The 26,495-nt window shown below is 51.2% G+C and overlaps 1 protein-coding gene across 5 annotated transcripts in view; it reads left to right on the top strand.

Annotated features, from left to right (window-relative positions):
- STARD8 (StAR related lipid transfer domain containing 8) overlaps positions 1 to 26,183 on the top strand; it is a 77,845-nt gene extending 51,662 nt beyond the window's left edge. For 4 of the 5 annotated variants that reach the window (XM_043896286.1, XM_043896289.1, XM_043896287.1 and 1 more), the window contains 13 exons: positions 12,843 to 12,914; positions 15,000 to 15,081; positions 16,063 to 16,126; positions 17,507 to 18,912; positions 19,608 to 19,781; positions 20,734 to 20,893; positions 21,345 to 21,543; positions 21,944 to 22,154; positions 22,404 to 22,518; positions 22,800 to 23,024; positions 24,006 to 24,223; positions 24,324 to 24,500; positions 24,645 to 26,183. In XM_043896286.1, the coding sequence (XP_043752221.1) occupies positions 12,843 to 12,914; positions 15,000 to 15,081; positions 16,063 to 16,126; positions 17,507 to 18,912; positions 19,608 to 19,781; positions 20,734 to 20,893; positions 21,345 to 21,543; positions 21,944 to 22,154; positions 22,404 to 22,518; positions 22,800 to 23,024; positions 24,006 to 24,223; positions 24,324 to 24,500; positions 24,645 to 24,762 (3,221 nt within the window). In that variant the 3' untranslated portion in view covers positions 24,763 to 26,183. The remainder of the gene's footprint in view (positions 1 to 12,842; positions 12,915 to 14,999; positions 15,082 to 16,062; positions 16,127 to 17,506; positions 18,913 to 19,607; positions 19,782 to 20,733; positions 20,894 to 21,344; positions 21,544 to 21,943; positions 22,155 to 22,403; positions 22,519 to 22,799; positions 23,025 to 24,005; positions 24,224 to 24,323; positions 24,501 to 24,644) is intronic. The other variant, XM_043896288.1, reaches the window with a different exon arrangement.
- The last annotated feature ends 312 nt before the right edge of the window (positions 26,184 to 26,495 follow it).

Here is a 26,495-nt window from a genome sequence, read left to right as displayed (position 1 = left end):
CCTTTAGTGACATTTATGACTCTGTAAGAGACATAGTAACAATGATAACACCAAGAACAATAGTGAATTCTCAATTCTTGACACATTTGAATTTACTTGGCTCCCATGACAATTCAGTAAGGTGGATACTGCTATAATCATCCCCATATTAAGTAGGAAGAAACTGAGTCAGGCAGAGGTTAAAAGAAGAACTTCCCCAAGGTCACGCAGCTCGGGGGTGATGGAGCTGGATCAGGACACAGGCAGTCTGAGTCCACCACCCACATCCTTAGCGACTGTGTCATGCTTTCCCCTTCCCTTTCCCAGATGCCTGCCTGGGAGGCAAGAGCTAAATCTTGAGTCTCCCACCCCTGCCTGACTGCTCCTCACACCCACCAGCAATCACTGACTCCTGTACATACAGTCCCCAGGTCCTTGCATGTTCCAGACCCCCCAGGGTTGACAGATGGAGAGGAGAGCAAACACTGAGGGCTGGGTATCCATGCTCTAAAGCAGAGCTGCACTGAGGTGGGGGAGGGTGTGCAGGAGGGAGTGGGGATTGTTCTGATGGTGGCAGGCCTGCCTGATTAGCACTTTCTAGCTCTCAGGGTGGAGAGCAGGCTGCTAGGTGGCATCAGGAGAAGAGACATTTTAGTGAGCTATCTTCACAACCAGGTTGTATTATTTAGAAGGTGTGGGTGATTAGGGGCAGGTAGATGGCTGGCTGGATTCACTTTTGTGAGCCCTCTAGCTGGCCTGGCACATGCTAAAATTGGGTATATATGTGAGGGGCTTTTGTCTAGATGCTCTAGTCCTCCCTCCAGTGTTCCCACCTCAGGGCTCTCGGGTGCTGCAAGCTTCCTTCCCTCAGGTTGTACCAGCTGCCAGCTCCATTACTTTCAAGCTCATTCTGTTACTTGCCTCCAAATGAGCTCCAGGGGGTGCTTCAAGGACCATCAATCTTAGCCTCTGCCTCCCTGAGAAGGAAGGGCTTACTACCAGCTCTGGCCAAGTTCTCTAGGAGAGTTCAATGTTTGTTCAGTTTTCAGACCTTGGTGCCTACCATAGGGCCCAGTGCAGAGTAGGTGCTCGGGTAATATTGGTTGAATAAATACACAACCAAGGGGGAGTGAATTTGGAGGGGAGAGCCCGGGGATGCTGATGTGAGAACAGATCAACAGGAGATCTGTGGGCATTTACTCAGTTTCCTGGTTTCATCTGTAGTCCAATAGAAGCTATTTGACCTTTCAAGGGAGCCTGGCATGCTGTAGTCCATGGGGTCACAAAGAGTTGGACACGACTGAGCAACTGAACTGAACTGACGTTTCATAGCCTTAGGTTCCCCTTTTGTGCAGCAGGCCTGCCTTGGACAGGGCTGTTGTGGAGACCAAAGAGATACAGGATGATGAGGTGCTTCTCCACTACTGATAACTTACTTCAGGTTAATGGTTCATACTGCAGAAAAACTTGTATATGTTTTTTATGTCTATGGCCAAGATGATTTCTCCTGTTTAATGAGGATTCTAATGTAGTGGCTCTGACTCTGGAGCCAGACTGCCTCAATGTGGATCTTGGACCACCACTTCTTCACTGATGACCTTGGGAAATTACTCTGTAGCTGTGGGCCTCAGTTTTCTCATTAATCAAATAGAGATATTATCAGAGCACCAACCTCACAGGGTTGTTATGAAGGCTCAATAACATAAATCATATAAAAAGTACCTAATCTAATGCCTGGGACAATAATGATGACTTGTTGCCCTTTGGCTGCTATGATTATTATCTCATTTTATATTTGCAAATACCTCATGTTGTCAGTACTATGATTGTAATGCTATTTGACAGATTAGGACACTGTGGCATAGAGGAATAAAGTCTTATCCAGTATGATCTATATAAAGTCCTTAGCTCAGGATCTGGCACATAGTAAGTAAATATTAGTGTCTATCATGAATTATTCTTAATACACAACATAATTACATTCAGTATCATAAAAATTATTATCAATAATGATCACAGCCAGAGCTGAGAAATAGCAGAACTAGGACTAAAAGTCAGGTCTTCAGATCGCTAGCTTGTTACTCTTCCCACTCACCATACTGCAGAACCTGTATGCTCTGGAGTCCTAACATGGCCATCAGGCCACTCTTTGGGGTTTTCCTTCCCTTCACCTCACCATGGCCTGAGCATACCCATCATTACCCCCATCCCTACCTTCTCCTTTGTGCTCCTTGTCCCGGCCCTCCCTTTGGCCGCTGCTGGGCTCCAAGGCAGGCTTGTGTCTGTTGGCTTCCAGGGGAGAGCAGACCTGGCCTGAGGAGGCTACTCCTCTCAGGCCCATTTCCTTTCTGTCAGAGACAATTTTCTCTGGATCTCAGGGTGGGGCCAAGCTCCTTCAAGGCATTTCCTGCCCAGAAGTTTATATTTGGCCTCAGCAAGAGGAAAGGGAAGTTGGGTTTAGGAAAGGGGGTTGGGATGTAGAAGTGGTGGTACAGGGTCAAAACAGGTGAGCACCAACATTTTGCAGAACAGGAGAGGGAAGCAGGAGATGGCGGATATCCCTTCTCTTAAGTAAGTTTGTGTGCTCACAGGAGCTTGGGATGGGAGAGCTAAGTGCTCCATGAGGCAGAATGTCTCCACCCTCATGCAGAGTTTATCTTGTATTCTCACACCTTTGGGCCTTGGTTCTTGAATGTATGGTTTCTGCCCTGGGGCAAAGTGGGCTGCCAGTCAGCCAGTCTGCTGAGTTGCAGATGCGTGCTCAGTTCTGTGTCCTCACTGTGGAGATGCCAGAGGAGGGGGTGAAGTCGAAGGTCTGCACAATGTTTAGTTGGGAAACAGGACTTCCTATCTAGGTGTTGCCAGAACATGCAGTAGCCCACACCACATAGCACTAGGGAGACTGAGATACAAAGCACCCAGTTGCTGGAGCTCCAGTGGAATGGGGGACACAGTTATGTGCTGTCGAGAAGGTAATGGAAATATTCTGGGGGGGCACTTAATTTAACTGGGTGGTAGGGGGTTGGTGAGAGATCAGGGAACGAAGTCTTCATGGGATAGGGTGTCTGACCTCCATCGTGATAAATAATAGGAATTTGCAGCTTCAAGTCTGGCTGGGTCTTGAGTGTGGAGGTGGTAATCAGTCTGATGTCTGCCCCAGCTGTGGGCAGTGGGGAGCCCATTAGGTTGCAGACTAGGAGAGTGGCCAGGTCAGAGCTGGGCTCTTGGGAGAAGAAGCTGGCAGGATGACCAGTTGAAAGGAGAGCCTGGAGGCTGGGAACTTGCAGGGCTGAAATAATCCAGGCATGAGAACCTGGAGCATGATTGGGTATGGGAAATCGTGACTGTTGGATGGAAAAATGGATAGAAGTTGGTGGCTAAATACATGAGCAGAAAGAGGACAGACCAGCCTGACTGGAGGTTTAAGCCTTAATGTTTGGTGCCTTTGGAGGCTGGAAATCAGGACAGCTGAATTGGAAGGGAAAGATGGGTTTGTTCTTGGTCCCCATTGAGGGTTCTCTCTTGAGTCTCCCAGAAGAGAACGTGCAAGAGGAGGCTCTCCTCTCTACTGATCACACAGACTTCTGTTCTGGGTCTAGATTTTGGTGAGTGGCCATTGAAAGATAGGGAAACTGCCACTTAGACGGAGGTACTGGCTTGCCCAAGGTCATCCAACAGGTTCCTAGTGGAGCTAAGATCAGAATGTAGTTCTCCTGACTTTGGATCCAGTACTCTTTCCACCCATACCACAGTGGAGGGCAGTTCCATCTGCCCCATACCAGTTAGGCTGGCATCTCTTGCCTCCAGGCTGGGAACTGGAAGTGATAGAGTAGCACGTGGATTATTAAAACACCTGTCTTTCCTTGTCTCCCGTGACCTTGTCAGAGCACCTGGGATGGGGTAGGGGACAGGATCCCCTGAGGGCAAGAAAGCTAATGGAGCCACTGTGGCAGAGCAGGTGACAGCTTTGACCTTCACTTTCACAAGGAAGCCCTGTGCCAGGCAAAATGTCAGCTGTCTGCTTTGGCTCTGCTGCATCAAGTGCTTGCCTAGGAGACCACAGACTAGGCTGACTCTGAACCCGAATTCTCAAGCAGCCCCAGCAGGCCAGAAATCTGGGTTATCCACAGGGTCCTCATGGCCTTCCTCCACTTAACGGCTGCATACTGCAGCTTGGGGTACAGCTTTGTGTATGTGTGTGGAGACAGAGCACAGTTGGAAATTCCTTGTATCACTTCCATATTTATAAAAACTCCAAAAATAAGAACTGTCACCTCCCCTGGCTGACCCTGAAAGGGGTCCACAGTGTCCAGAGATAAGGGACCTACAGTGAATGTTGCATTCATTCTTCACCTCACTTCTCAGGACATCCCCAAGGTGGGTTGGGGCTGCCTGGAGGTGCTTGAGGCCCCCAGGTAAGGTGGAAGGAAGTTGTTGTTCCTGGTCTGTTACACTTCAGGTCTGGAGTCAAGCTTTCTTTTATTATGGGAAGTGTCCTGTGCATTGTAGGATGTTTAGTAGCATCCCTGGCCTCTAGTCAGTAGATATTAGCAGCATCCTTCCCCGCTTGTGATGACCAAAAATGTCTCCCAATATTGCCCAAGGTCTCCTGTGGTGGTAATGGGTGGGGGGTTGAATTGTCTCTGGTTGAGAATTCTTGTGGCCCCGTGGCCATGGCATGGACATGGAGTGTTAGAGAAGGATGGCCGCACCTGTGAACTTGCCACTGGCCATCAAGTAGATTTCATGGCTTCATTTTGTTGCCACCCAGTCCCACAGTAGCTCTAGCTGAGACCAGGGCTCACATCCGAACAGGTGCAGCAGAGGCCCCAAGTTCTGCCCTGCCACCAGAGGCCAGTCAGTGTCTAGCACTATCAAGCTCAGCCGCTTGACATCAGCAGTCCTTGCTGTGGCACCCCTCCTGCAACGGTTGGAATGTGGGATAAGAGCTATTTTGGTCTCAGTCTCTCTTTCCCCCTCCCCTGGAAGAATCTAGTTAGAGTTGTGATTCCAGCTAAGAGCAGGAGAGACAACCAGTACACCTGACCTCCCAGTGGACAGAGCATGGTAGACCCCGGCATGTCTGCTGCAAGGTCAGGAGGGGAAATCTTGACAGTCACGGCATCCATGACAACTCTTGGTCTTGGCCCTTGTGAAGGCCCTTCTCCATCAGTCTCCCAGAGAGAGAGGTGCATATCTGGGTGGTCACCTGTTGCAGCACCTTTACCAGGGTCAGTGCAAATCCCACAGACCCCTTTGTGCAAATTCAAATGAAGTACTGCCTTGGGGCTGAGTGTACACACTTCTCGTGGTCAAGGCCCCTTAGTGTAATCTTATAGGAGAGTGGAAGGAGCAGGTCTCAAGCACTTGGGGTCAGCTGAGATCTGAGCCCTCTGCTGGAAGGCCAACACCTCCTCCTCAAGTGAGGTCCCTCTCTAGGAGTAGAGGTAGGCAGAAGAACTGAGAGGTGCATCAACCAAGAGAAATGATCTGAGAAGCTCTTTGCCAGGACTTGGTGTTTCCCAGGTGCAACAGCAAAACGAGTGGTCGGTGGCCCCTCTGCCTACCTTGGCGACCAGCTTGGCCTCACAGAGTCCACCCTGGAAACTTGAGTTGTCACATAGATACCTGGGAACTTGGGTTGTTACATAGACAGCAGCCTCCCAGGGCTTTCTTCACCCCTCTGAACAGTGGCTCTTTCCCCTAGGCTTACTGGAGGTGGGAGACACCATGCTGAAACAAACCTTGTTTTGGAGATACCCATCCTGCGTTCACCCTGGAGAAGGCAATGGCAACCCACTCCAGTATTCTTGCCTGGAGAATTTCATGGACAAAGGAGCCTGGTGGGCTACAGTCTATGGGGTCGCAAAGAGTCGGACGTGACTGACTATCACTCATCCTGCATTGAGGCCCACGGGGGAGATGCCCTTCCAAATAGGCAGCTAAGTAAGAGAAATGAAACCAAGTTTGTTGAAAGCTGCCTCATGGAATAAGTCAGCTAACTGAATAAATTGCCTTCACAGACACCCGCAGATGTCTATCACATGCATTCACATCACTGTTCATTGGCCCCAAAGAGAGCACGGGCCAGTGATGAGAACAGGCCTGAGTGCAGCCTCTGGATAGAATCTTTCTGAACACCTATGCTGTGGCTTTTTACCAGGTTATGTCTGTTTTGGGCAGTGGTTCTCGATCCTGTATATGCTTTTAAATCACCTGGAGAGCTCTCAAAAACAAAACAAAACAAAACTAACTCTATCCCCACAGAGTCTGATTTAATTGGTCATGATTTAATTGGGCCTCAGGCACTGGCATTTTCAAGTTCTCCAGATTATAATGTGTAGCCCAAATCGAGAGGGGACTGCTCTGGTAGTAACAAGAACACTTTGATCTGGGCCTCTGTGACATCTACCCCTTTCTTGTCCTAGGCCCTGGATCTTGCCCAGTCCCAAGGCCTGAGCTGGATTTTGGGTTGGGAGGGAGCAGGCTGAACCAAGACTTGGGCAGCAGCTATCTCACAGCCCACAAGGTAACCAAAGGCATAAAGGGCTTGAGTTCCCCGACAGTGGTGTGAAGAGGGGCGACTGGCGAGTGAAGAGAGTGGCTGGATGAGACCTGAGCTCTGGCAGCTTAGTTGCTGATTGTCTTTTCTTCTCCTAGCTCACTTTCTCACTTCTTTATACCTAGGACACAGTCTGAACTGAACTTTAAAAACACTGTGGATACAAAGTTCAAGTTGTCTTAATAAAAGCAGCCCTCTCTGATGATAACTTTCATACAGCCTCTTTCAAAATCAGACAGAACTCAGTCAGATGCACACAGTAACCTCAGAGGTAGGCAGTAAAGTTGTTAGTCCCCAAATTGTAGATTTGGAAACCAAAGCTTAGAGAGTAAAGCAAGTTGCATATGATGATTTAGGCAGCAAGTGGGAGAGTCAGCTTGATTGGACAAAGCTTTTTCTCCAACTCAGTTATCATCTCTGGGTGTTACTGTATTTCCTCAGTGGGAAATAGTGCTGCCTTTTTCCTGAGTACATAAACTCTTCCCTTGTTCATGTAGAGTTTCTCTAAAACAGAAGCCCTGCTTTTCTCTTCATTGTATCCTTCTCTGTATAGAAAAATGTGCCGTGCTAAGAGGATCCCTGGATGTGGCCTGTGGAAGTGTAGGTGTAGATACTGTCATTTACCCCGAGACAGTACACTGCTGCTCGGCTACTTCTTCTTTGTCATTCCCCTCTGGGAGATCTGTGAACATGGCCCTGAGGGATGATTGACTCTGGAGCATTCTAGTATGTCCTCTCCCCCAACCCTTGAGGGGATCGGCTGGGCCCCTCCCCAGGGAATCTCGGCTTAAATCTTAGTGGAATCCAGCTTGTGCCAGCCGGATGCTGTCCCTGACCTGTCCTGGCATATTACCCCAGTCTTGGCCAGCAAAATGGCCTGCAGAATGTAGTAGTTAAAGCTGTTGGAATTTGCACATCTGGACACAGGCAGGACCAGGGGCCACAGACATTCCTCCATTACTCGTCTCAGCCTGCCCAGTGTCACTTTTCCTGCCAGGCACATAAGGCAATCCTTGGTCTGGGCTCCCTAGGCTCCAGCCCAGGTAGACTGACTACTGGGGATGGGTGGTCACTCCTGGCCCCAGCCTGGACAGACTAGGATTGGTGGGAAGAACAAAGCAAAGCACCTTGGCTCAGCCCTTAATCACTAAGACAAAAGTCCCTGACCACTCCATTTGGGAGGGAGCCTCAGGGCCTCTCAAGCCTCTGTGAGGTGGTCTATTGTCAGGAGCCCATGTCCCTGACATCCTGCCAGGTAATAAGCCATTACATTCTCTAGATTCCTGCCAGGAGGTGCTGCTGGGGATTCATTCAGACCCTGCTTCTAACTCCTTGGCCGCTTTGTCTTTTGGAATTATTGTGGCCTCTTTGATAATTCTTCCTCCTAATCTCACTTCCTTGCACCATCTAGTTCCAATTCTGACAGATATATATGCAGCCACTATCCAGGCCCAGAAAAGAATACTAGTTGGGTCTTTTTCTCCCATTTTCTCTTTTTCCTTGGGACCCTTCTGTCAGTGTTGGGTAGGAACTCTCTGCTGAATGTTCGGTACAATGTGCCAGTGATTTTTATCCCTGGTATTTTATTTAATGTTCTCAGTAGCTATTAGAGGTGGATTCTATTTTTGTCATTTTACAGAAAAGAATACTGAGTCATAGAGAGGTTAAACAACTTGGCCAAAGTTAGAGAATTGGCTAGTCAGACTGCTTAGTCAGAGAGCAAGTGACTGACCAGGATTTGAACTCAGACTTGTCACTCCACTAGACCAGAAGGGCAGAAAAAAGTTTGGGGACCTGGAGTTGGTTCCTTTGAATCTAAGCCCTTTGTTTATGTGGCATCTGAAGGCAGGTGCCATAATGCAATGGAAAGAGCACAGGACATGGAATTAAAAGATGGTAGTAATTTCAGTTGTGACACTTAATTCTGTGTGATTTGGTAAAGTCCCTTGGGCCATTGCCAGTATGTCCAAATTGTAGCTTTTAAAAAGTACTGATTTGGAGAGTCTTAAGATGATGCTATGAAAGTGCTGCACTCAATATGCCAGCAAATTTGGAAAACTCAGCAGTGGCCACAGGACTGGACAAGGTCAGTTTTCATTCCAATCCCTAAGAAAGGCAATCCCAAAGAATGCTCAAACTACTGCACAATTGCACTCATCTCACACGCTAGTAAAGTAATGCTCAAAATTCTCCAAGCCAGGCTTCAGCAATACATGAACTGAGAACTTCCAGATGTTCAAGCTGGTTTCAGAAAAGGCAGAGGAACCAGAGATAAAATTGCCAACATCCGCTGGATCATCAAAAAAGCAAGAGAGTTCCAGAAAAACATCTATTTCTGCTTTATTGACTACGCCAAAGCCTTTGACTGTGTGGATCACAATAAACTGTGGAAAATTCTGAAGGAGATGGGAATACCAGACCACCTGACCTGCCTCTTGAGAAACCTGTATGCAGGTCAGGAAGCAACAGTTAGAACCAAACATGGAAAAACAGACTGGTTCCAAATAGGAAAAGGAGTACATCAAGGCTGTATATTGTCACCCTGCTTATTTAACTTATATGCAGAGTACATCATGAGAAACGCTGGGCTGGATGAAGCACAAGCTGGAATCAATATTGCCGGGAGAAATATCAATAACCTCAGATATGCAGATGTCACCACCCTTATGGCAGAAAGTGAAGAGGAACTAAAAAGCCTCTTGATGAAAGTGAAAGAGGAGAGTGAAAAAGTTGGCTTAAAGCTTAACATTCAGAAAACTAAGATCATGGCATCTGGTCCCATCACCTCATGGGAAATAGATGGGGAGACAGTGGAAACAGTGTCAGACTTTATTTTTCTGGTCTCCAAAATCACTGCAGATGGTGACTGCAGCCATGAAATTAAAAGATGCTTACTCCTTGGAAGGAAAGTGATGACCAACCTAGATAACATATTAAAAAGCAGAGACATTACTTTGCCAACAAAGGTCTGTCTGGTCAAGGCTATGGTTTTTCCAGTGGTTATGTATGGATGTGAGAGTTGGACTGTGAAGAAAGCTGAGCACCGAAAAATTGATGCTTTTAAACTGTGGTGTTGGAGAAGACTCTTGAGAGTCCCTTGGACTGCAAGGAGATCCAACCAGTCCATCCTGAAGGAGATAAGTCCTGGGTGTTCATTGGAAGGACTGATGCTGAAGCTGAAACTCCAATACTTTGGCCACCTCATGCAAAGAGTTGACTCATTGGAAAAGACCCTGATGCTGGGAGGGATTGGGGGCAGGAGGAGAAGGGGACTACAGAGGATGAGATGGCTGGATGGCATCACCGACTTGATGGGCATGAGTTTGAGTAAACTCTGGGAGTTTGTGATGGACAGGGAGGCCTGGCGTGCTGCAATTCATGGGGTCACAAAGAGTCAGACATGACTGAGCGACTGAACTGAACTGAACCACAGATCAATTAAATTGGCCTCTGGGGGTGGGGCTCCCAGGGATTGGTATTTTTACAAAGCTTCCTAGTTGATTCTAATGTGCATCCAAGGGTGAAAATCCCTGAGCTAGGTGATTTGTGCCAGTGCTTCCCAAACTCTAATGTGCATGCAGATCACCCAAGGACAGACTTAAATGTAGATTCTTTTTCAGAAAGTCTGGGATTCTGCCTTTCTAACAAGTTCCAAGGTGAAGCCAATGCTGCTAGTCCAATGATCACACTTTGAATAGCAGGAAGCTAGAGGGTTCTAAGGGCTTCCCTGGTAGCTCAGCTGGTAAAGAATCTGCCTGCAATGCAGGAGACTCTGGTTTGATTCCTGAGTCAGGAAGATCCTCTGGAGAAGGGCTAGGCTACCCACTCCAGTATTCTTGGGCTTCCCAATGCGGGAGACCTGGGTTCAATCCCAGGGTTGGGAAGATCCCCAGGAGGATGGCAACCCACTCCAGTATTCTTGCCTGGAGAATACCCATGTACAGAGGAGCCTGGCGGACTATAGTTCATGGGATCGCAAAGAGTCGGATGAGACTGAGCGACTAAGCACAGCACAGCACAGAGGGCTCTACATATGAATGAGGAGTCTTGGCACCCACCTGAGTGAGCTGGTTCCCTTCCCACCAACCCTGGCCAGGGCTACTGCCAAGCATTAGGGGAGTGGGCAGCCTTCCCCTCTCCCATGGGCCCTTGTGACTCAGGTGAAAGGTGCAGATGTGTAAGATCAGGACTTCATTCCTGCCATCTTCCCCCTCCTCCAGGCTCAGGAAGGGCATCCTGATGCATCTTCCTCTGCCGCCTTCTCCTTGTTCTGCCTCTAGCCATGAGTGACCAGGGGGCTACAGTGGTCTTCGAGTGTGTGTTCCAAACATGCAGACCTGATCCTGAAGGGTGGTCCCCCTGCCTGGGGTGTCCTTTTCCCCAGGGGCTGGTAGGAGCAAGAGACAGGGAAGTGGCTGTGGCAACTGACTCAGCTGTCCTACCAGCAAAACCGTGTCCGTCAAATGCAGCCTGGACTGGAGTGAAGTTCCTTAGGGCTGTTCTCACTGTGTCCCCAGATCACCACTGACCTAGACATCCAGATCCTTTTCTGGTCTTGCATTGCCCCCTGCCAGAGGGGCTGAGGTACTGCTAGCTGGGCTCTGTGGGAGCAAACACTTTCCAGTACCTCTCAGAGGTCCTCGTGATTCTTAGATCTCTGTCGTAGGTTAGAAGGTTATGGTGATGTAAAACACGTGTGCACACAGACGCAGGTATGGGTACAGACTGAGGCGCCTGAGGGGGAGTGTATCCAGGTGCATGGTCCCACACTGATCTGTGTGGATCACGGACATGAGCAACCTTGGCTACGGTTACTTGCGGAGACAGATACTGGGATGGCAGCAGCCAATGCACACACTTTCAGAAATGCAGAGTGTTCATCCCCACCCCTTCCCTGTTGGCCCATTAAGCCCTCAGGGGCTCCAGAAGCCACAGAGCCTTTTCTTCTCTGCAACAGCTCCTCATTAGTGACGCTTGGGGAACCTATCTTTTTTCAACCAACTTCCACCTTCCCACATTCTTCCTTCCCTTGTCTACCCACCTAGCATCTCTGAAATATGTTTGTGTCCTTTACCTTATGATTCCTGGCTGCCAGAATCTCATCTTGGATTTCCCTGTGGGAGAGCACTGGCGAGAGAGCTCTTCCTGTCTTGGAAAATCCCCGCCAGTCTCCTTGGAGGCTCCTGGTTATAGTTTCTAAGGAAGTGGAAGAAATGTGGGGGCAGGACTCCATGGGCCAAACAGCTCTGCAGAGGCAGCAGCCTCTCTGTGGCCCCAACATCAATGACAGCTCCCATGGTCCCAACCTGGTACCATGGGTGGGGAACTGGGCAGTCCCAGGGTTCTGCTGCAGGTACTCAGCCTGCCATGGCCAGGAGGCCCTCCACTGTGGCTTTAGTCCACCTGCAAGTCTCCACTGAGGCTAGCAGGGGTACCCCACCCTGTGCCAGGCACTCCCAGGGCAGAGTTGGGAGGCTAACCCAACCATTGCCCTCCAAGACTCCCATAAGCCAGCACTGTCAGCTGGACAGTCAGCATTGTGTTGTGCCACAAAGAGGCCAAGCCATGGGGGAGGGCTGGAGCAGTCCAGGGAAGCCCCATGGGGATGGAGGCATCCCTACCTGGACCTTGGTGATGGGAGAGGAAGAGCTGCCTTGTTAGAAGGGGTCGGAACCTTGAGCAGGAGTCACACTGAGCTTGGACTCTGGCCTCTGCACTACTGCCTTATTGTGTGAGACTTGTAGATGAGCCCTTCCTTTCTGAACTTGTTTGGATATATGTACAATGAGCATATTAAAACACAGCTTATGGTGTGTGTTTAATGAGATTTGTTATCAGAATGCTGGGGAATATTAGGTATGATGATGGAAAACAGAATAATGCTGTTGAACATTTTGTATCCCTAGCTGGACCTGGGCTGTGGAAGGGGGTGCCTCCCTGGTGGTGGGGGAAGGAGGGGATGAAGACACAATGGTGTTTTCTTCCCGTGGCAGTATTCCTTGACCCCAGATGTCCCTTGGAGTTGTTGCTGGTGGTGGTCCTTTTCTTGGGCAGAGAATACGGTATGAGAGAGGTGTCCCATCACATCCAGAGTGTAGGGTTTGGGGAGCAGAGGGGAAATTCTAGCTGTGACATGGAGTGAATGTGCTAGCCCCTTCGTGCTTCTGTTGTCATTTCCAGGTCACTAGAGCTATAGGTGCCTCCCTGCTGGAGGTTCAAGGGTGCATACCCAGGGTGGCTTGCTGCCAGCACCTGCTAACCTTCTTCCTCTGCTTGTCTCTCTTCCTCTCATCTGTTTTAGAAGCTGAGGCCAAAAAAGCATGCAGGTGGCTCCGAGCAACAGGATTCCCTAAGTATGCTCAGCTTTTTGAAGGTAAGGTCACTCAGTGGTTCCCCCTGCCCCACCCCAGAGTTGCCTTATCCCTCATTTTTCAGTTGGAACATGGGGCCCATAAGAATTTTTTTCTCCCACCACACAAGGAGCTGTTTATCCTGGCCTGCTCCCATAGTTACAGCCTCTGTCCTGTCTTTTCTCCTGCCTGCTCATCAGCTCTCACAAGTTCTGGGGTCTCCAATATGTTACAGTGCCTTGTCTCAAGCAGGGCCGCTGCACTGCACAGTTCCCAAGTACGGTACTTATGTAGACGTAACATGGAGGGTGCACTCTAGCAACCCTGCTTTCACCTTCCCTCCCAATGGCCTTATTTCTCTGCTTTCCTTCGTTTTTGTTTTTCTCTAGAGTTGTTCATACTTGCTGTTTCCATTCTTCCCACATCCCCACCTGTACCTTGGCTTCATTCCCACCTCGCTAACAAAACAGTCCTTGTCACATTCACCAGGGACCTACATGTGGTCAAATTCAGTGGTCACTTCTCAAACCTGACTTAATCTCTCAATAGCGTTCAGTGCAGATGGCCACTCCAGCTCCTGGACTGCCCTCTTCTCCCAGCTTTCTGGCAGCCAGTCTCAGTCTCCTTTGCTGGCTCAGCTTCCTCTAACTGCTCCTCATTGTTAGAGTGTCCCAGGGCTCTGTCCTAGCCCTTCTTCTCTCTGGACATTTATCTATGAAGAGATCCTTTTCTGAGCACCATGTATATTCTGATGACTCCCCAGTGTCTCTCTGTCCAGACCTTAGGTCCAAACTCCATATTTATCTCTTCAACTCTCAATTCAGTATCTTCACTCAGCTGTCTGACAGCTCAGATGTTACCACCTGATGGCGCCACCACCACTTAAGCCCCACATCCCAGCATCATCCTCTGGTTCTCTTTTCCTTTGTGCCTGTATCTAACCCGTTAGCAGGACCCTGCTCCCTCCAGACTATATCTTGAATCAATCCACTTCATACCACCTTAACTATCACATTAGTGTGACCTCGCCCAGCCTAGTGCTACAGCCTCCTTTCTACACTCCGTCCTCTACTCTGATGTTCAGCAGCTAGAGTGACCCAGGGAGTGCAGGCCTGACCACAGTATACCCCACTCCACTCTGTTACTCACTCCTCCGTGGGCTTCATGGCATACCCAAAATGAACTGAGAGGCAGCGCTTTGTTCCAGCCGACAAAACTGCTTCACCCAGTTTCCACATGCTTCTCTCCACTTTGCTCACTACTCTCTGGGCTTGTTTCTACCACTTGCTCACACCAGACTCTCGCCCTCCTTGGAGCCTTAGTTTTGGTCCTGCTGGAGACTTTCTCCCAGACTCTTTGCCCAGTTGGCCCCTTCTTGCTCTTCAGGGCTCAGCTCAGAAGTTACTGCCTTAGTAAGGCCTCTCTTTACCCTGTCACCCTGGCTCATGTCTTTGCTAGCATTTGTAACAGCATAGTTTGTTTCTCTCACATACTGTTCACCATCTGTTGCCCCTGTGAGAGCGTAAACTCCATGAAAGCTTGGATCATTTTTGTCTCATTCGCTGTTGTGTCCAGTGCCTAGCAGAAAGTTAGTGCTCAATTAACATTTGTAAATGAGTTCATGGGCTTGTTTTACTAGTAGGCAGAGAACTGTGAGATTTTGCAGGTATTCTCTCCTCTTCCTTCACTCCTTCCTCTCTCCCTTTCCCTTCTCAAACCCTAGGGAGCAGGTGCTCTTGCTCTGAGCAGAAGGGAAAGGGAGCTATTGTTTGACTGCACAGTGTCCTTCTTCTTTCTCTGGTCCCCCTGGTTCACCTTGGGCCAGGGAGGAGGTTCCCTGTCTTGAGCAGCTTCCCGCATGGACCTGCCTCACTGACTGATGGGTCCTCTTGTCCAGCTCGACCTTTCTGTCTTCTCCTTGATCTTCCCCCTGTGGCCAACCGTGAGCTCCCTGGGTCCCTCCTTCACTGCAGCCTTTCTCTTCCTCCTCAGCTCTCGCCTGCCTGCCTCCCTGCTGCCTGGGCCCCCTTCTTCTCACTGAAGGGTCCCTGGCACTGAGTTTCTAACCTGCTTCCCTCGACTCATCTCTGCTTTTCTCTGCCATACAGAAGGTTTGTTTCCCGTGGATATTGGCTCTGTGAAGAAGGACCACGGTTTTCTGGACGAGGACTCTTTGGGGGCCCTGTGCAGGTAGGGGTGCTAAGGGCTAGGCCTGGGAGGTCATGGGCCTGGCTTGGGGCTTCCTCATGGGAAAAAAAGCCATCCTTGTCCCCCCTGACAAAGTAACCTGCCTATTAACAAAGCTCATCTGCTGCTCTCATGCTCTTCACTCTGTCTCTGTGCCTGTGATATCCTCACCGCCCACCCCCAGGCACTGGAAAGCCAAGGTCTTTGGCCTTTTTTCCCTTCAGTTAGAGCCTCCAAACATTCTTCTAATTTGTCCCCCTCTACTTTTTGAGGCCAAACCACGACTTCTTGGATCCATCCTTCTAACTGGCCTTCCTGTCTTCCATCTCTGCGTTCCCCTCCTTGCTCTGATCCAAACCCACAAGAGCCACCAGAGTCAGCTTCCCAGTGAGTGCTCCTCTGCTTGAAATATGTCACTGTCTGCAGAAAGAAGTCTAAAGATTTTTAGCATGACACCTGAGGCCTTTTGCAACATGGTTCTGACCAACCTTATCAGCCTCAGTCCTCCCCTCACACATGCACTGGTCTGTTTACTGACCATTTCCCTCTCTACCTTGTCACAGGCTTTGGTTGATGACTGGGATAGGAGTCTCTGTCTCTCTCTCGATCCAAATCCCATTTCTGTTCTCCAGCAAGACTTATCTCTGACTGCACCCCCCTGCTTCATGGAAGTTGCTCATCCCACCCTCTGTGTGCCCTCTATGCCTTCTGTCTATTCTGTTCTTGAATGTGTCCCATCTCTGTAGTGGTTGTTTTTTTTTTTTTTTTTTGTCTCATATCTATAAGTTCCTAGAAGAGAAGAGCCCATAATCTCTACAGCATCATGTCTAGCACTGAAACCTTCATGAACACAGGGACTTGGGAGATGTTTTGATGTCTTGAATATGTGAAGCAGTAGACGGCATCTTCCTAGTGTCTAGGCTAGTCCCTGCAGGCTCAGTGGCTTGTGACCCTCGGGTGAACCCTGCTTTGTATTACTTGCAGGAGGCTGATGACCTTGAACAGTTGTGCCTCGATGAAACTGGAGGTTCATTTTCAATGCAAGCAGGTGAGTTAGGGCAAGGATAGGGTCTGTGGTCTTGTGGCACCATGGGGAACCCAGAACATACACAAACCACTTTTGAAACTAGTTCCAGTGTCCTAGGAGTCTGGGCTGTCTGGTGTGGTGCCTTGCTCCAGCCTGGGAGTAGAATGTAGGGGGCTTTATGAGGCTGCTGGGTTTCAGCTAGCCTGATTTCAAAGTTGGGGTATGAGAAAAAGTACCCTGACCCATAGCATCACTCAGCCTTATCAGCCCACCACTCCCTCATGGATTTTCTAATAACTTGACCTAGTGATGGCCATCCCTCAGGGAAGTCTATCTGCCTACATGCCTTCTCTGTGATGGCAAAAATTCCTTGACTAGGGGGCAGAGACAGAATAATGTGATGGAAAATCATGGCCCATATGATCTTAGAAGATCTTAGAAGTCAGGATGTCCAATCTCACTTCTTGAAGTCTTACCACACTAAGCCTCATTTTCTCCAGCTCTACAATGAATTGAGGGCAGCATTAATACCCTCCAAAAACCTTTCTGACTCTGCTAGTCTGGGATTGCAGAAACTAAGATGGCTCTGGGTCTGCATGTAGCCCTGGAAGGTGGGGAAATGAATCTGTCCTTCCCTGAGGTGAGACTTTATGGGTTTTCTCTGGAGCTTTTTCCACCAAAGTCCTGCCGTCAACAAGTCGCCAGGGAAACGGGAGACCCTGGGCTCCTAGCCCCAGCTCTGCACTGACTTTTCAGTGACTTTAGACAAGCCTCCTCCCCTCTCTGGTCTTCAGCTTCCCCACTTTGCAAAGTAGAAAACTAGAAAATGTAAAATATAGCCTTTTTAGCTCTGGCATTCTGGGATTCTTATATAAGACTATAGCCTCAAGACTCGCTGGGAGGCTGCTGAGGACAGGATGTCAGGATGCTTGGATTCCAGCCCTGCTGTGTCACTCACTTGAAAGTGAAATTGTTAGTCCCTCAGTTATGTCTGACTCTTCGCAACCCCATGGACTATAGCCCTCCAGGCTCCTCTGTCCATGGGATTCTCCAGGCAAGAATACTGGAGTGGGTTGCCACGCCCTTCTCCAGAGGATCTTCCTGTGACATTGTATGACCTTGGGCAAGCAGCTTCTCATTTGTTTGGGTTTCCCTGTCTGTAAAATGTGTAGGGATTTGATTGATCAGATGACCACTGCCCTGCATCCAGGCTTTCTCCACGACTCCTGGCTTCTTCCGGCACTTGCCGAGGAGTGCCTCCCACTCCGAGGATGTGTTCTCAGTCAGAGAGCAGGGCCCTTTGCCCCCAAGTCCCCAAAGAGTTTGGAGGCAGAGAATGGAGCCCAAGAAAGGGCTTGTGGACTGGCCACCTGTGACCCTACCCTGTGATGCCCTTCTCAGAATGAAGACTCAGAGGAGGAAGAGCACTGTACCATCAGCAACCACTGGACCTTTGAGCGAGAAAGTAAGCAGTGGTCTCGCGTGGGTTCCTCTGACTTGTCGGCCCCACCAAGCCCTGGCCTGCCAGTGACCTCTGGCTGTGAGGGCGTCCTCACTGAGCTTAGTGCCACCTCCCTGCCTGCCGTCACTGCGAGCCTACCACCTGAGCCAGCGGATCTGCCCTTGCTAGGCTGTTCTTCCGGCCCAAGTCACTGGCCCTTCCTCAGCCCCACTCGGGGCCAGGAGGGCCCCCAGGACAAAACCAAGAAGCACCGTTCCCAACGCTTCCTCAAGCACCTTGAGTCTCTGAGACGGAAAGAAAAGGGTGGAGGCCGGCAAGCAGATCTGGAGCACAGCTCAGTCACCTCAGAGAAGGTTGCCAAAGCCTCCTCTTTCCGAAGTCTCCATGGCTTCCTCTATCGGGCCAAGAACCGGGCGGCCACCTCAGCCAGTGGCAGTGACGCTGAGACTCAGAGGGCCTGGAAGAAGGCCTGGCCTGTGGCCATGTTCCAGCATCCTCAGCGGGCACACTGGGGTGATTGCCTGGTGCATGTGCCCAGAGACCACAAACCAGGCACATTCCCTCGCTCCTTGTCCATTGAGAGCCTGTGCCCTGAGGATGGACACCGCCTGGCAGATTGGCAGCCAGGTAGGCACTGGGGCTATGAAGGGCGCCGGGGCTCCTGTGGCTCCACAGGCAGCCACACCAGCATCTATGACAACATGCCGGAGCTGTATCCAGCTGAGCCTGTACTGGCTGGGGCTGAGGCTGAAGAGGAGGAGGAGGAAGGTGGGGGCAGCTACACTCACCTGGATGACATCCTTCAGCATGTGTGGGGGTTGCAGCAGCGGGTAGAGCTCTGGTCTCAGGCCATGTGCCCAGACCTGGAGCCTGGAGATAAGGAAGAAGAAGAGGAGGAGGAAGCAGAGGAGGAGGCCACTTCAACAGTAGAAATAGCCACCGATGGAGTGGAAGGCCAGACCAGTGAGGCTCGGACCCAGGGAGAGGCTCCAGCCCTCAGGGAGTCCCTAGCCCTGGGCCACATGGATGTGCAACTTGGAGTCCTGGCTCAGCCTCAGACCCCCGCCAAGGCTGAGTTCCTGGCACAGGTAGAGGCTGGGACCCCAGGCTTTGCCCAGGATCATGAGGAGGAAACACATTCAGGGGGGGAACCAACCTCTTCCTCCAGCCTGTCAGTGGAAGAAGGACACGTTTCCGACACTGTGGCCTCCTCCAGTGAGCTGGATAGTAGCGGGAACTCCATGAACGAGGCTGAGGCTACAGGGTCCCCGACTGGACTCCAGACATCAGTACCCCGTGAGCGACGCGATTCAGGTGTCGGGGCCTCACTTACCAGACCCTGCAGGTGGGAGTTCAGGGTAAGGGTGGGGCAGGGCTTCTGTTGTCTCTCTCTTTCTCCCTTCTCCCTTTCCCTCCCCCTCCTCTCATCTCTTCCCTTACCCCTGTGCTCCCCTCCCTTCCTTATCCCCCCTCCATATCCCCCCTTCCTGCTGCCAATTTTTTAGTCACAAGGAGCAGGGGAAAGTTCTTAGGGGCTGAGTGATTGCCTGTCAGCAGCCAGTCCCAGAAGAGAAAGAGAAAGAGTACGGGACTCAGGAATCTAGAATGTAAGCTTTAGGACCTGCCTCTGCTATAGCCTGTGCAAACTATAGCTCCTTTTGGGTTTTAGTTAGCCCATGTGTAAATCAAGGGCATTGCAGGAGTTGGTCACTGATCCCCAGCTTCACTATTCTGGGTTTCTCAGAGCAGCCCCTCCCCTGCAGTCTTGAATGGAAGAGGGGCTCATACTGCTTGCTGGCACTAGATGGGCCTGATCTCTGTACCACCCTCCCTGACAACATCTTGGCCTCTGGGCAGCCCTGGAAATCAAGACTAAGCTTCCTCCACCCTGGAGCCCTGCAGCAGTGCTGACAGTGGTCCCATCTCTTTGTATATTTTTTCTTTGGCGGGGGAAGGAAAAGGACCAGAAGAACACAACTTTTCCTAAGGTTTGCTGAAACCTGCTCCTCCAGCCTTCTCTACCCCCTCGCCCCTCACTAGGAAGCTCCGTTGGCACAGCTTTCAGAACTCTCACCGGCCCAGCCTCAACTCGGAGTCACTGGAGATCAACCGGCAGTTTGCCAGCCAGATACATCTCCTGCACAAGGGCTCACTGCTGCGGCTCACCACTTTCATGGAGAAGTACACCATCCCCCATAAACAGGGCTGGGTCTGGTGAGTCCTCCTGGGCCAGAGTGGGCACTGAGCTGCTTATCCAGGTCTTAGATCCCTCCCTGCCCCACTCCATGGTCCTGTGAGGGTCACCCTCAGATGGTGGGTCAGGCAGGCAGAGCCCCTATGTCAGTGGACTGGTGGGATGTGCTGGGAAACTGGAGAGGCCAGCATGACTCTGGGTGCCTTATGTATGTCTGTGGGAGATGCATGTGGGATTTACATGAGTGTGTGCCATGAATGAGGAGGGGGTGAAGGGATTACCTCTTCTATCCCAATTTCCATGCTGCCCCCAAGGAGAATGTCCTGAAATGCAGCTTTGGTGGTCATTTTCCTGACAAAACCCTGCTGTGGCTCTCTATTGTCAAAGAATAAGGTCCAGTTTCTTTCCCATCATGATCCTTTCACGTTTCGACCCTGCCTCATCTGTCAGGGTCTTTACCCTACCACACCCAAACAACACCACCATTCAGGCCAGCAGACCAGTCACCCTTCTCTGAATGTAGAATCTGGTTCCTGCCTCTTTACCTTTGGCCATGCTCTTCTCTCTGCCTGGAATGTCTTCTTCTCCCCATTTCTCCTCTGGGACAATGATTACCTATACCTCAAGAACTGGCTGAATTTCTGCCTTCCCTATGAAGCCTTCCCTGACCTGCTAGGTACAGTTCCCCTCCCTTGTGGGTCTTCCTTAAGTTCTTGGCTCACTTCTGGCCATGTGTAATGTATATTGTCACTGCCTGTCAATGCAGTCATCTCCTTGACCAGACTGAGAGCTCCCCGTGTTCCTCTGGGACTCCCTAGGACTGGGCCTAGGGTGGGTGCTCGATGAATGTTGACTCTGGGCAGATGGCATGTTTCTTACCCAACCTGAGTCCCCAAGACTGGAGATAGTCTCCAAGCTGTGTCTGGGCCTACCCTGTCCCCATTCCTGATCTTTTATCTCTCCCTTAAATAGGTCAGTCCCCAAGTTCATGAAGAGGAACAAGACACCAGACTACCGGGGCCAGCAGGTATTTGGGGTGCCGCCCCTCATTCACGTGCAGCGCACAGGCCAGCCACTGCCCCAGAGCATTCAGCAAGCCATGCGCTACCTGCGTAGCCAGTGCCTGGACCAGGTGAGGCCTTCCAGGGATCATGAGAAGAGATGGAAATGGGAAAGAAGTCCAAGGCTGACGGATTGGGGAGGGGAGCCACTCTGGCCTTTCCCCTGGGTCAGGCTGGCCCAACGGAGACTTTTCCTATACTCATGAAGGCCAAAGAAGGATGGACTCAAGCTCCCTTTCACCTGGCTCTGGGCCAGCTTTTTTTCTCACCCGAGTGCAGTAGCCCCCATCTACCAGGAGCCTGCCTTAGCCTAGGACCTTGTTTTCCTACTCATCTCCCCTAAGGCCATCTCTCTCCTTGAACCCAAAGCGATAAAAACCCATCTCTCTGATTTTTCCACTTCTCTCCTACCCTGCCTAGCAGGAAGCTTGCCAGGCTTGGGGGTCTCTGGGGTGGCCTACACTCCTGACACCCAGTCTATGGCTGGCCTCACAGTCTCCTTCCCTCCCCTGCATGGGCCAGGTGGGCATCTTCCGCAAGTCTGGGGTGAAGTCCAGGATCCAGAACCTGCGTCAAATGAATGAGACCTCCCCTGACAATGTCTGCTATGAGGGCCAGTCGGCCTATGATGTGGCTGACTTACTGAAGCAGTATTTCCGGGACCTGCCCGAGCCCATCTTCACCAGCAAGCTTACTACCACTTTCCTGCAGATCTACCAGCGTGAGTCACCCACCTATCCCCAGTAACTTGCCAGGTTCTCAGCCTTCCTGAATCCTAGAGTTTGTCTAAGATAAACCTTGTGCAGGCAAGTATAGCCATGCCCATGAGCTCAGTGAAAGATTTTCTATGCCAAGTTGTAAGGTTGTTAAAGACCACATTCTATTCCCCAAACCCATTATATGGAAGGATAGACTGAGGCCCTGAAGAAAGGCAGGGACTTCCACAGGGGTACAGTTCATATTAGACCCGGGCTTGATCTAGCACCCAGAGACCCACCCCCCCCCCAGAGTCCACTTTCCCCCTTAGCAATTTCACTTTGGGACTGCTGTGCCTTCTACATTCCTGGAGTGCAGACGCTCTTGGGGAGTAAGGAACTCCATCTGTCATGCCTTCCTCACAGTCCTCCCCAAGGATCAATGGTTGGCAGCCACACAAGCCGCCACCTTGCTGCTCCCTGATGAGAACCGAGAGGTACTACAGACCCTGCTCTATTTCCTAAGTGACATTGCCTCTGCTGAGGAGAACCAGATGACAGCCGGTAACTTGGCAGTGTGCCTGGCACCTTCTATCTTTCATCTCAATGTCTCCAAGAAGGATAACCCCTCACCCAGGTGAAACAGGGCAGGGCATGGCAGGGAGGGTTTGGGGCTCATTGGCTTTTTGGCCCTGGTTGGCTGGCACTGCAGTTCCCAGGCACCACCACAAGGGGTCAGTCTGACTCTTCAGGGGCCTGGGGCTGGTTGGATGCTGTGAAGCAGGGGCTTGAAAAGGGCAACAGATTGTTTTGTGTTCAGGACTGGCAAGCAGGCTTCTGGGGAGCTTGTCTTATGCCATCCTCTCTTCGTGGCCCTTCCCTCCAGGATCAAGAGCAAACGCAGCCTAGTTGGCCGGCCAGGCCCTAGGGACTTGAATGAGAACATGGCTGCCACCCAGGGCCTATCACACATGATCAGTGACTGCAAGAAACTTTTCCAGGTGAGTCACTCTAGGCCATGGTGCCTACTTCCCAGACCCAGTAGAACCAACATACCTGACCTTTGCACCCTAAATCAGGGATAGGGACAATCTTGACCACCTACGCCTCGATGTCCTACTTCCAGCTCTTCCCCTGTAGTTTTTCATCTACCACCCTGCAGCAGCCAGACCTCTGCTCCCTTAAAATGAACCTGGCAGACCCCACAGGCTCTAGGACTGAGAGTCCCTGACCCTCTGCCACTCTCCATGGCCCCCAACCCAGCCTGTGTATGCCCTCCCAGGTGCCCCAAGACATGGTGCTGCAACTGTGTGGCTCCTACAGTGCAGCTGAACTCAGCCCTCCGGGCCCAGCCCTGGCTGAACTGCGGCAGGCCCGGGCTGCTGGTGTAAGCCTGAGCCTCTATATGGAAGAGAGCATCCAGGAGCTGCTGCACAATGCTGCTGAGCGCTTCAAGGGCTGGATGAGCATGCCGGGGCCCCAGCACACAGAGCTGGCTTGCAAGAAGGTGAGGACCTTGCTGCCCAGGCTGGCCATGGGACCAGGAGGGGGCAGAGCACAGGCTGTGTGCAAGGATCCCCAAGGAAGGGGCTGCCCTGCCTCTCACTGTGCTTCTGCATGGAGAATGGAGAATGGCAGGCAGCAGAGCAAGCACCGTAAGGAAGTGAGAATCAAACGAGACCAGGGCTCTGTCTTGGGGAGCACCTGCTGGCATTACCTTCCCGAAGGCCTGCTTCAGACAGGTCTACTTTTAGAGCCTCACTCCCATCCCTCCCTGCACCACAGTCATGCCAAGCTCCTTACATTTCCACCTTTGTGCTTCTTGCTGCTGCTGTTCTTCTGCCAGGATGGACCTGCCCCAAGCATTATATTTCCCCAGCCTTTTTCAGCCCCAATTTGATATGCCCCCTCCTCCACTCAAAGGCTCCAGTCATGCCCCAGGCTGGAGGTGACTTCTCTCTGTCCTTCTTTACATGAGCCATGTTCTTTCTCCAATCCTGATTATAAGTAAGGCCACAAGTCCAAGGTTTGCCATGGTCATAGTAAAAACCCCCTCACAGGATCAGGGTAAGAGGCTTGTATAGGGCTTGGTACATGCAAAAGGCACCAGGAGTGGCAGCTTTTGTTGCTTTGCACGTGCTCCACTTTCCACGCTAGGTGGGGGAGTTCATTGAGGATGACCACCATCTTCGGTTTCAGAAATTCCAAGCACTGTGCCCAATTGCTTGGTAGAGCCTAGTAGGCCTTGGAGAATATGAGTCCTGTCATCTTTTTGTGCTCTTGAGCAGGCAGAGGAGCAGTAATCTGGAAAGGAGAAAGAGGACAGGAAACACAGGGCCGGTCTGTCTGGATCTGGCTGGGGTTAGCAGAGTAGCCCTGCAGCCTTCCCTTGTTGGGGGCTGGAGTGAGGGCAGGCTGGTGCCCAGGGGTGGAGTGGGAGTTCTCCAGCCCTGACAGCTGCCCCTGTCCCCACTCTTGTGGCTCACAGGCACCAGACGGGCACCCGCTGCGTGTGTGGAAGGCATCCACAGAAGTGGCGGCCCCTCCAGCTGTGGTGCTACACCGTGTCCTGCGGGAGAGGGCCCTCTGGGATGAGGATCTTCTGCGGGCCCAGGTGTTGGAAGCCCTGATGCCGGGTGTGGAGCTGTACCACTACGTCACTGACAGCATGGCACCTCATCCCTGCCGCGACTTTGTGGTGCTCCGGTGAGGGGCTTGAACTGTCACCCTTCTGTGCTTGGGGGACCGGGGAGGTTGGGAGGAAACCGATGCCAGGAAGCTGAATGTGTGCATCCCTTCCCCACAGGATGTGGCGCTCTGACCTGCCCCGTGGGGGTTGCCTCCTCGTGTCTCAGTCCCTGGATCCTGAGCAACCTGTACCGGAGTCGGGGGTGCGGGCTCTGATGCTCACGTCCCAGTACCTCATGGAACCCTGTGGCCTGGGCCGCTCCCGGCTCACCCACATCTGCCGTGCTGACCTCAGGTACAAAGCCCCCTCAGCCCTGGTACCCCCCACCGCCCCGCCCCATGCTCCTGATCCTAGGAGGCAAGTCCTATCTTCCTTGTCCCTGGCAGGGGCTCAAGGGAAGAACCCACAACTCATGCCTTCCTGCTTCTACCTCCTCAGGGGCCGTTCTCCTGACTGGTACAACAAAGTCTTCGGACACCTGTGCGCCATGGAGGTGGCAAAGATCCGGGATTCCTTCCCAACCCTGCAGACAGCTGGCCCTGAGACAAAGTTGTGAGCCTCAGCCTGATCCCAGAATGCCACTGCCCAGGCCCCCTGGCACAAAGGCAGTGAGGGGGAATGAGAGCAGAGAACCCCCAGATGGATGCTGCTCCTAAGGGTAGAGGCAAGGCCATGCAGTCCCCCTTACTTCCTGAAGTTCCTCCATATGTACAAGGGAGGAAAAGAGAATTTCAGTGTCCAGTCTCCATTCCATCTCCGCCCCTGAACCTGTGTTCTCTTCTGAGAGAAAGGAGTCATTTTCAGAGCAGGAAGACAGCTACTGCCCTCTGGGTCCATGGAGCGACCAGTCAGTCTAAAGTCTTCCCAGCTCTCTTGCCTGTGGGTTGAGGAGACAGAGAGCAGTGTGTGCTCCCAGCTCTCTGCTATTCCCAGAGGTTAAGTCATCCTGTTTGCTGCTAGGGTCCCTTTGAGGTTGGACAGGAGGTTCTGGTCTTGCCTTTGGGCCCAGCATTGATCCTAAACTGGCTTTTGCAGAGAAATTGGACTGGAGTGGACAGGCACAGGGGCAGAGCAAAGTGCAGTCCCACCCACCATGAGCTGTTTGATTTGTATAAATAAGATGCTGATTTTTATGAGGCTGATTTAAGGAGGGGGCAACAATGGGTCCCAGTAGGTGACATGACGATTTGGGATAGCTTGGGATGTGAGAGTGGGGAGAACCTTCCTTTCTCAGATCTGAAGAGACCAATGAACCAGTCTCCCCTGACTTGGGCCCCATAGTTTATCTGCAACTCCCTAGGGTCCCATATAGCCATTGGCTATGCAATGCCATGTCTAGCGAGTAAACAGACACCTCACAGGCTGAATAAAAGCAGATGGTGGTGAGGAGACACTTTCTGCATTTGCATCACTTTTCCTGCTCTTCTTGCCTGTGGTAGCAGGCTGATATGACAGCCCCTTCCTGCAGCAGAGATCTGGCCCCTGGTTCAAGCAGCCAGCCTGTCAGATGGAAGGGCTTAGTGTCATCTCAGTCCACTGGGACTTGATCCAAACCTGACCTATCCTACCTACCAGTCGTGTTGGTTCACGTGCAAAGTCAAATGCCAAACGCCAACTGGTGCTTTGTTATTTTTGGCTGAATAAACTGGAGTGGGATGGGTTCCAGCCAACCAGTTGTAATGTTTAAACCTATCTATTTTATTTGTACCTATAAATACTGTACAGTCAGTATTTTATCAATATTAAAAATGTGTTTATGTACATATAGTTAAATATATATATATATTATACAGACACATCTATCTATATATATACACGCACACACATATTCTATCATGAGTGTACCATAATTTGTGGGTGGGGGCAGAGGTCTAGAAAGCCTTGGGGGGCAGGGCACTTAAGATGAGACAGGGGAGGTGGAGAGCACAGTCCATGTGATACTCCCCAGTGCAACAATAAAGCATTCCTAGAGATGCACTCTATCTGTGTGGTTGTCTTTGCAGAGATGATTGGCCAGTGACAAGGGACAAGTTACGATGCAGGTTCAGTTCAACCTCAGGTTCAGATGTTGTGAACATTAACAGAGGACACCAGGGGAGGCCACAGGAGAAATGGGGAAAGGCCTCATTCTTTCTCATTGGGAGTTGATTTGGGCTGGGGGGAGGTAGGATTCCAAGAAGCCAGGGCTTCAGTAGAAGCCACAAACCCTATCCCCTGACTTGACCAGGTCCCCTATCTGAGCAGCTCCCAAGCATGACCTCATGCATGCTAATGATAGCCCTATGGAGG

The sequence above is a fragment of the Cervus elaphus genome, chromosome X (assembly GCF_910594005.1).
Source record: "Cervus elaphus chromosome X, mCerEla1.1, whole genome shotgun sequence".
NCBI classification, from domain to species: Eukaryota; Metazoa; Chordata; class Mammalia; order Artiodactyla; family Cervidae; genus Cervus; species Cervus elaphus.
Note: the sequence above shows the minus strand (reverse complement) of the source record. Positions and strands in the feature narration are given on the sequence as shown.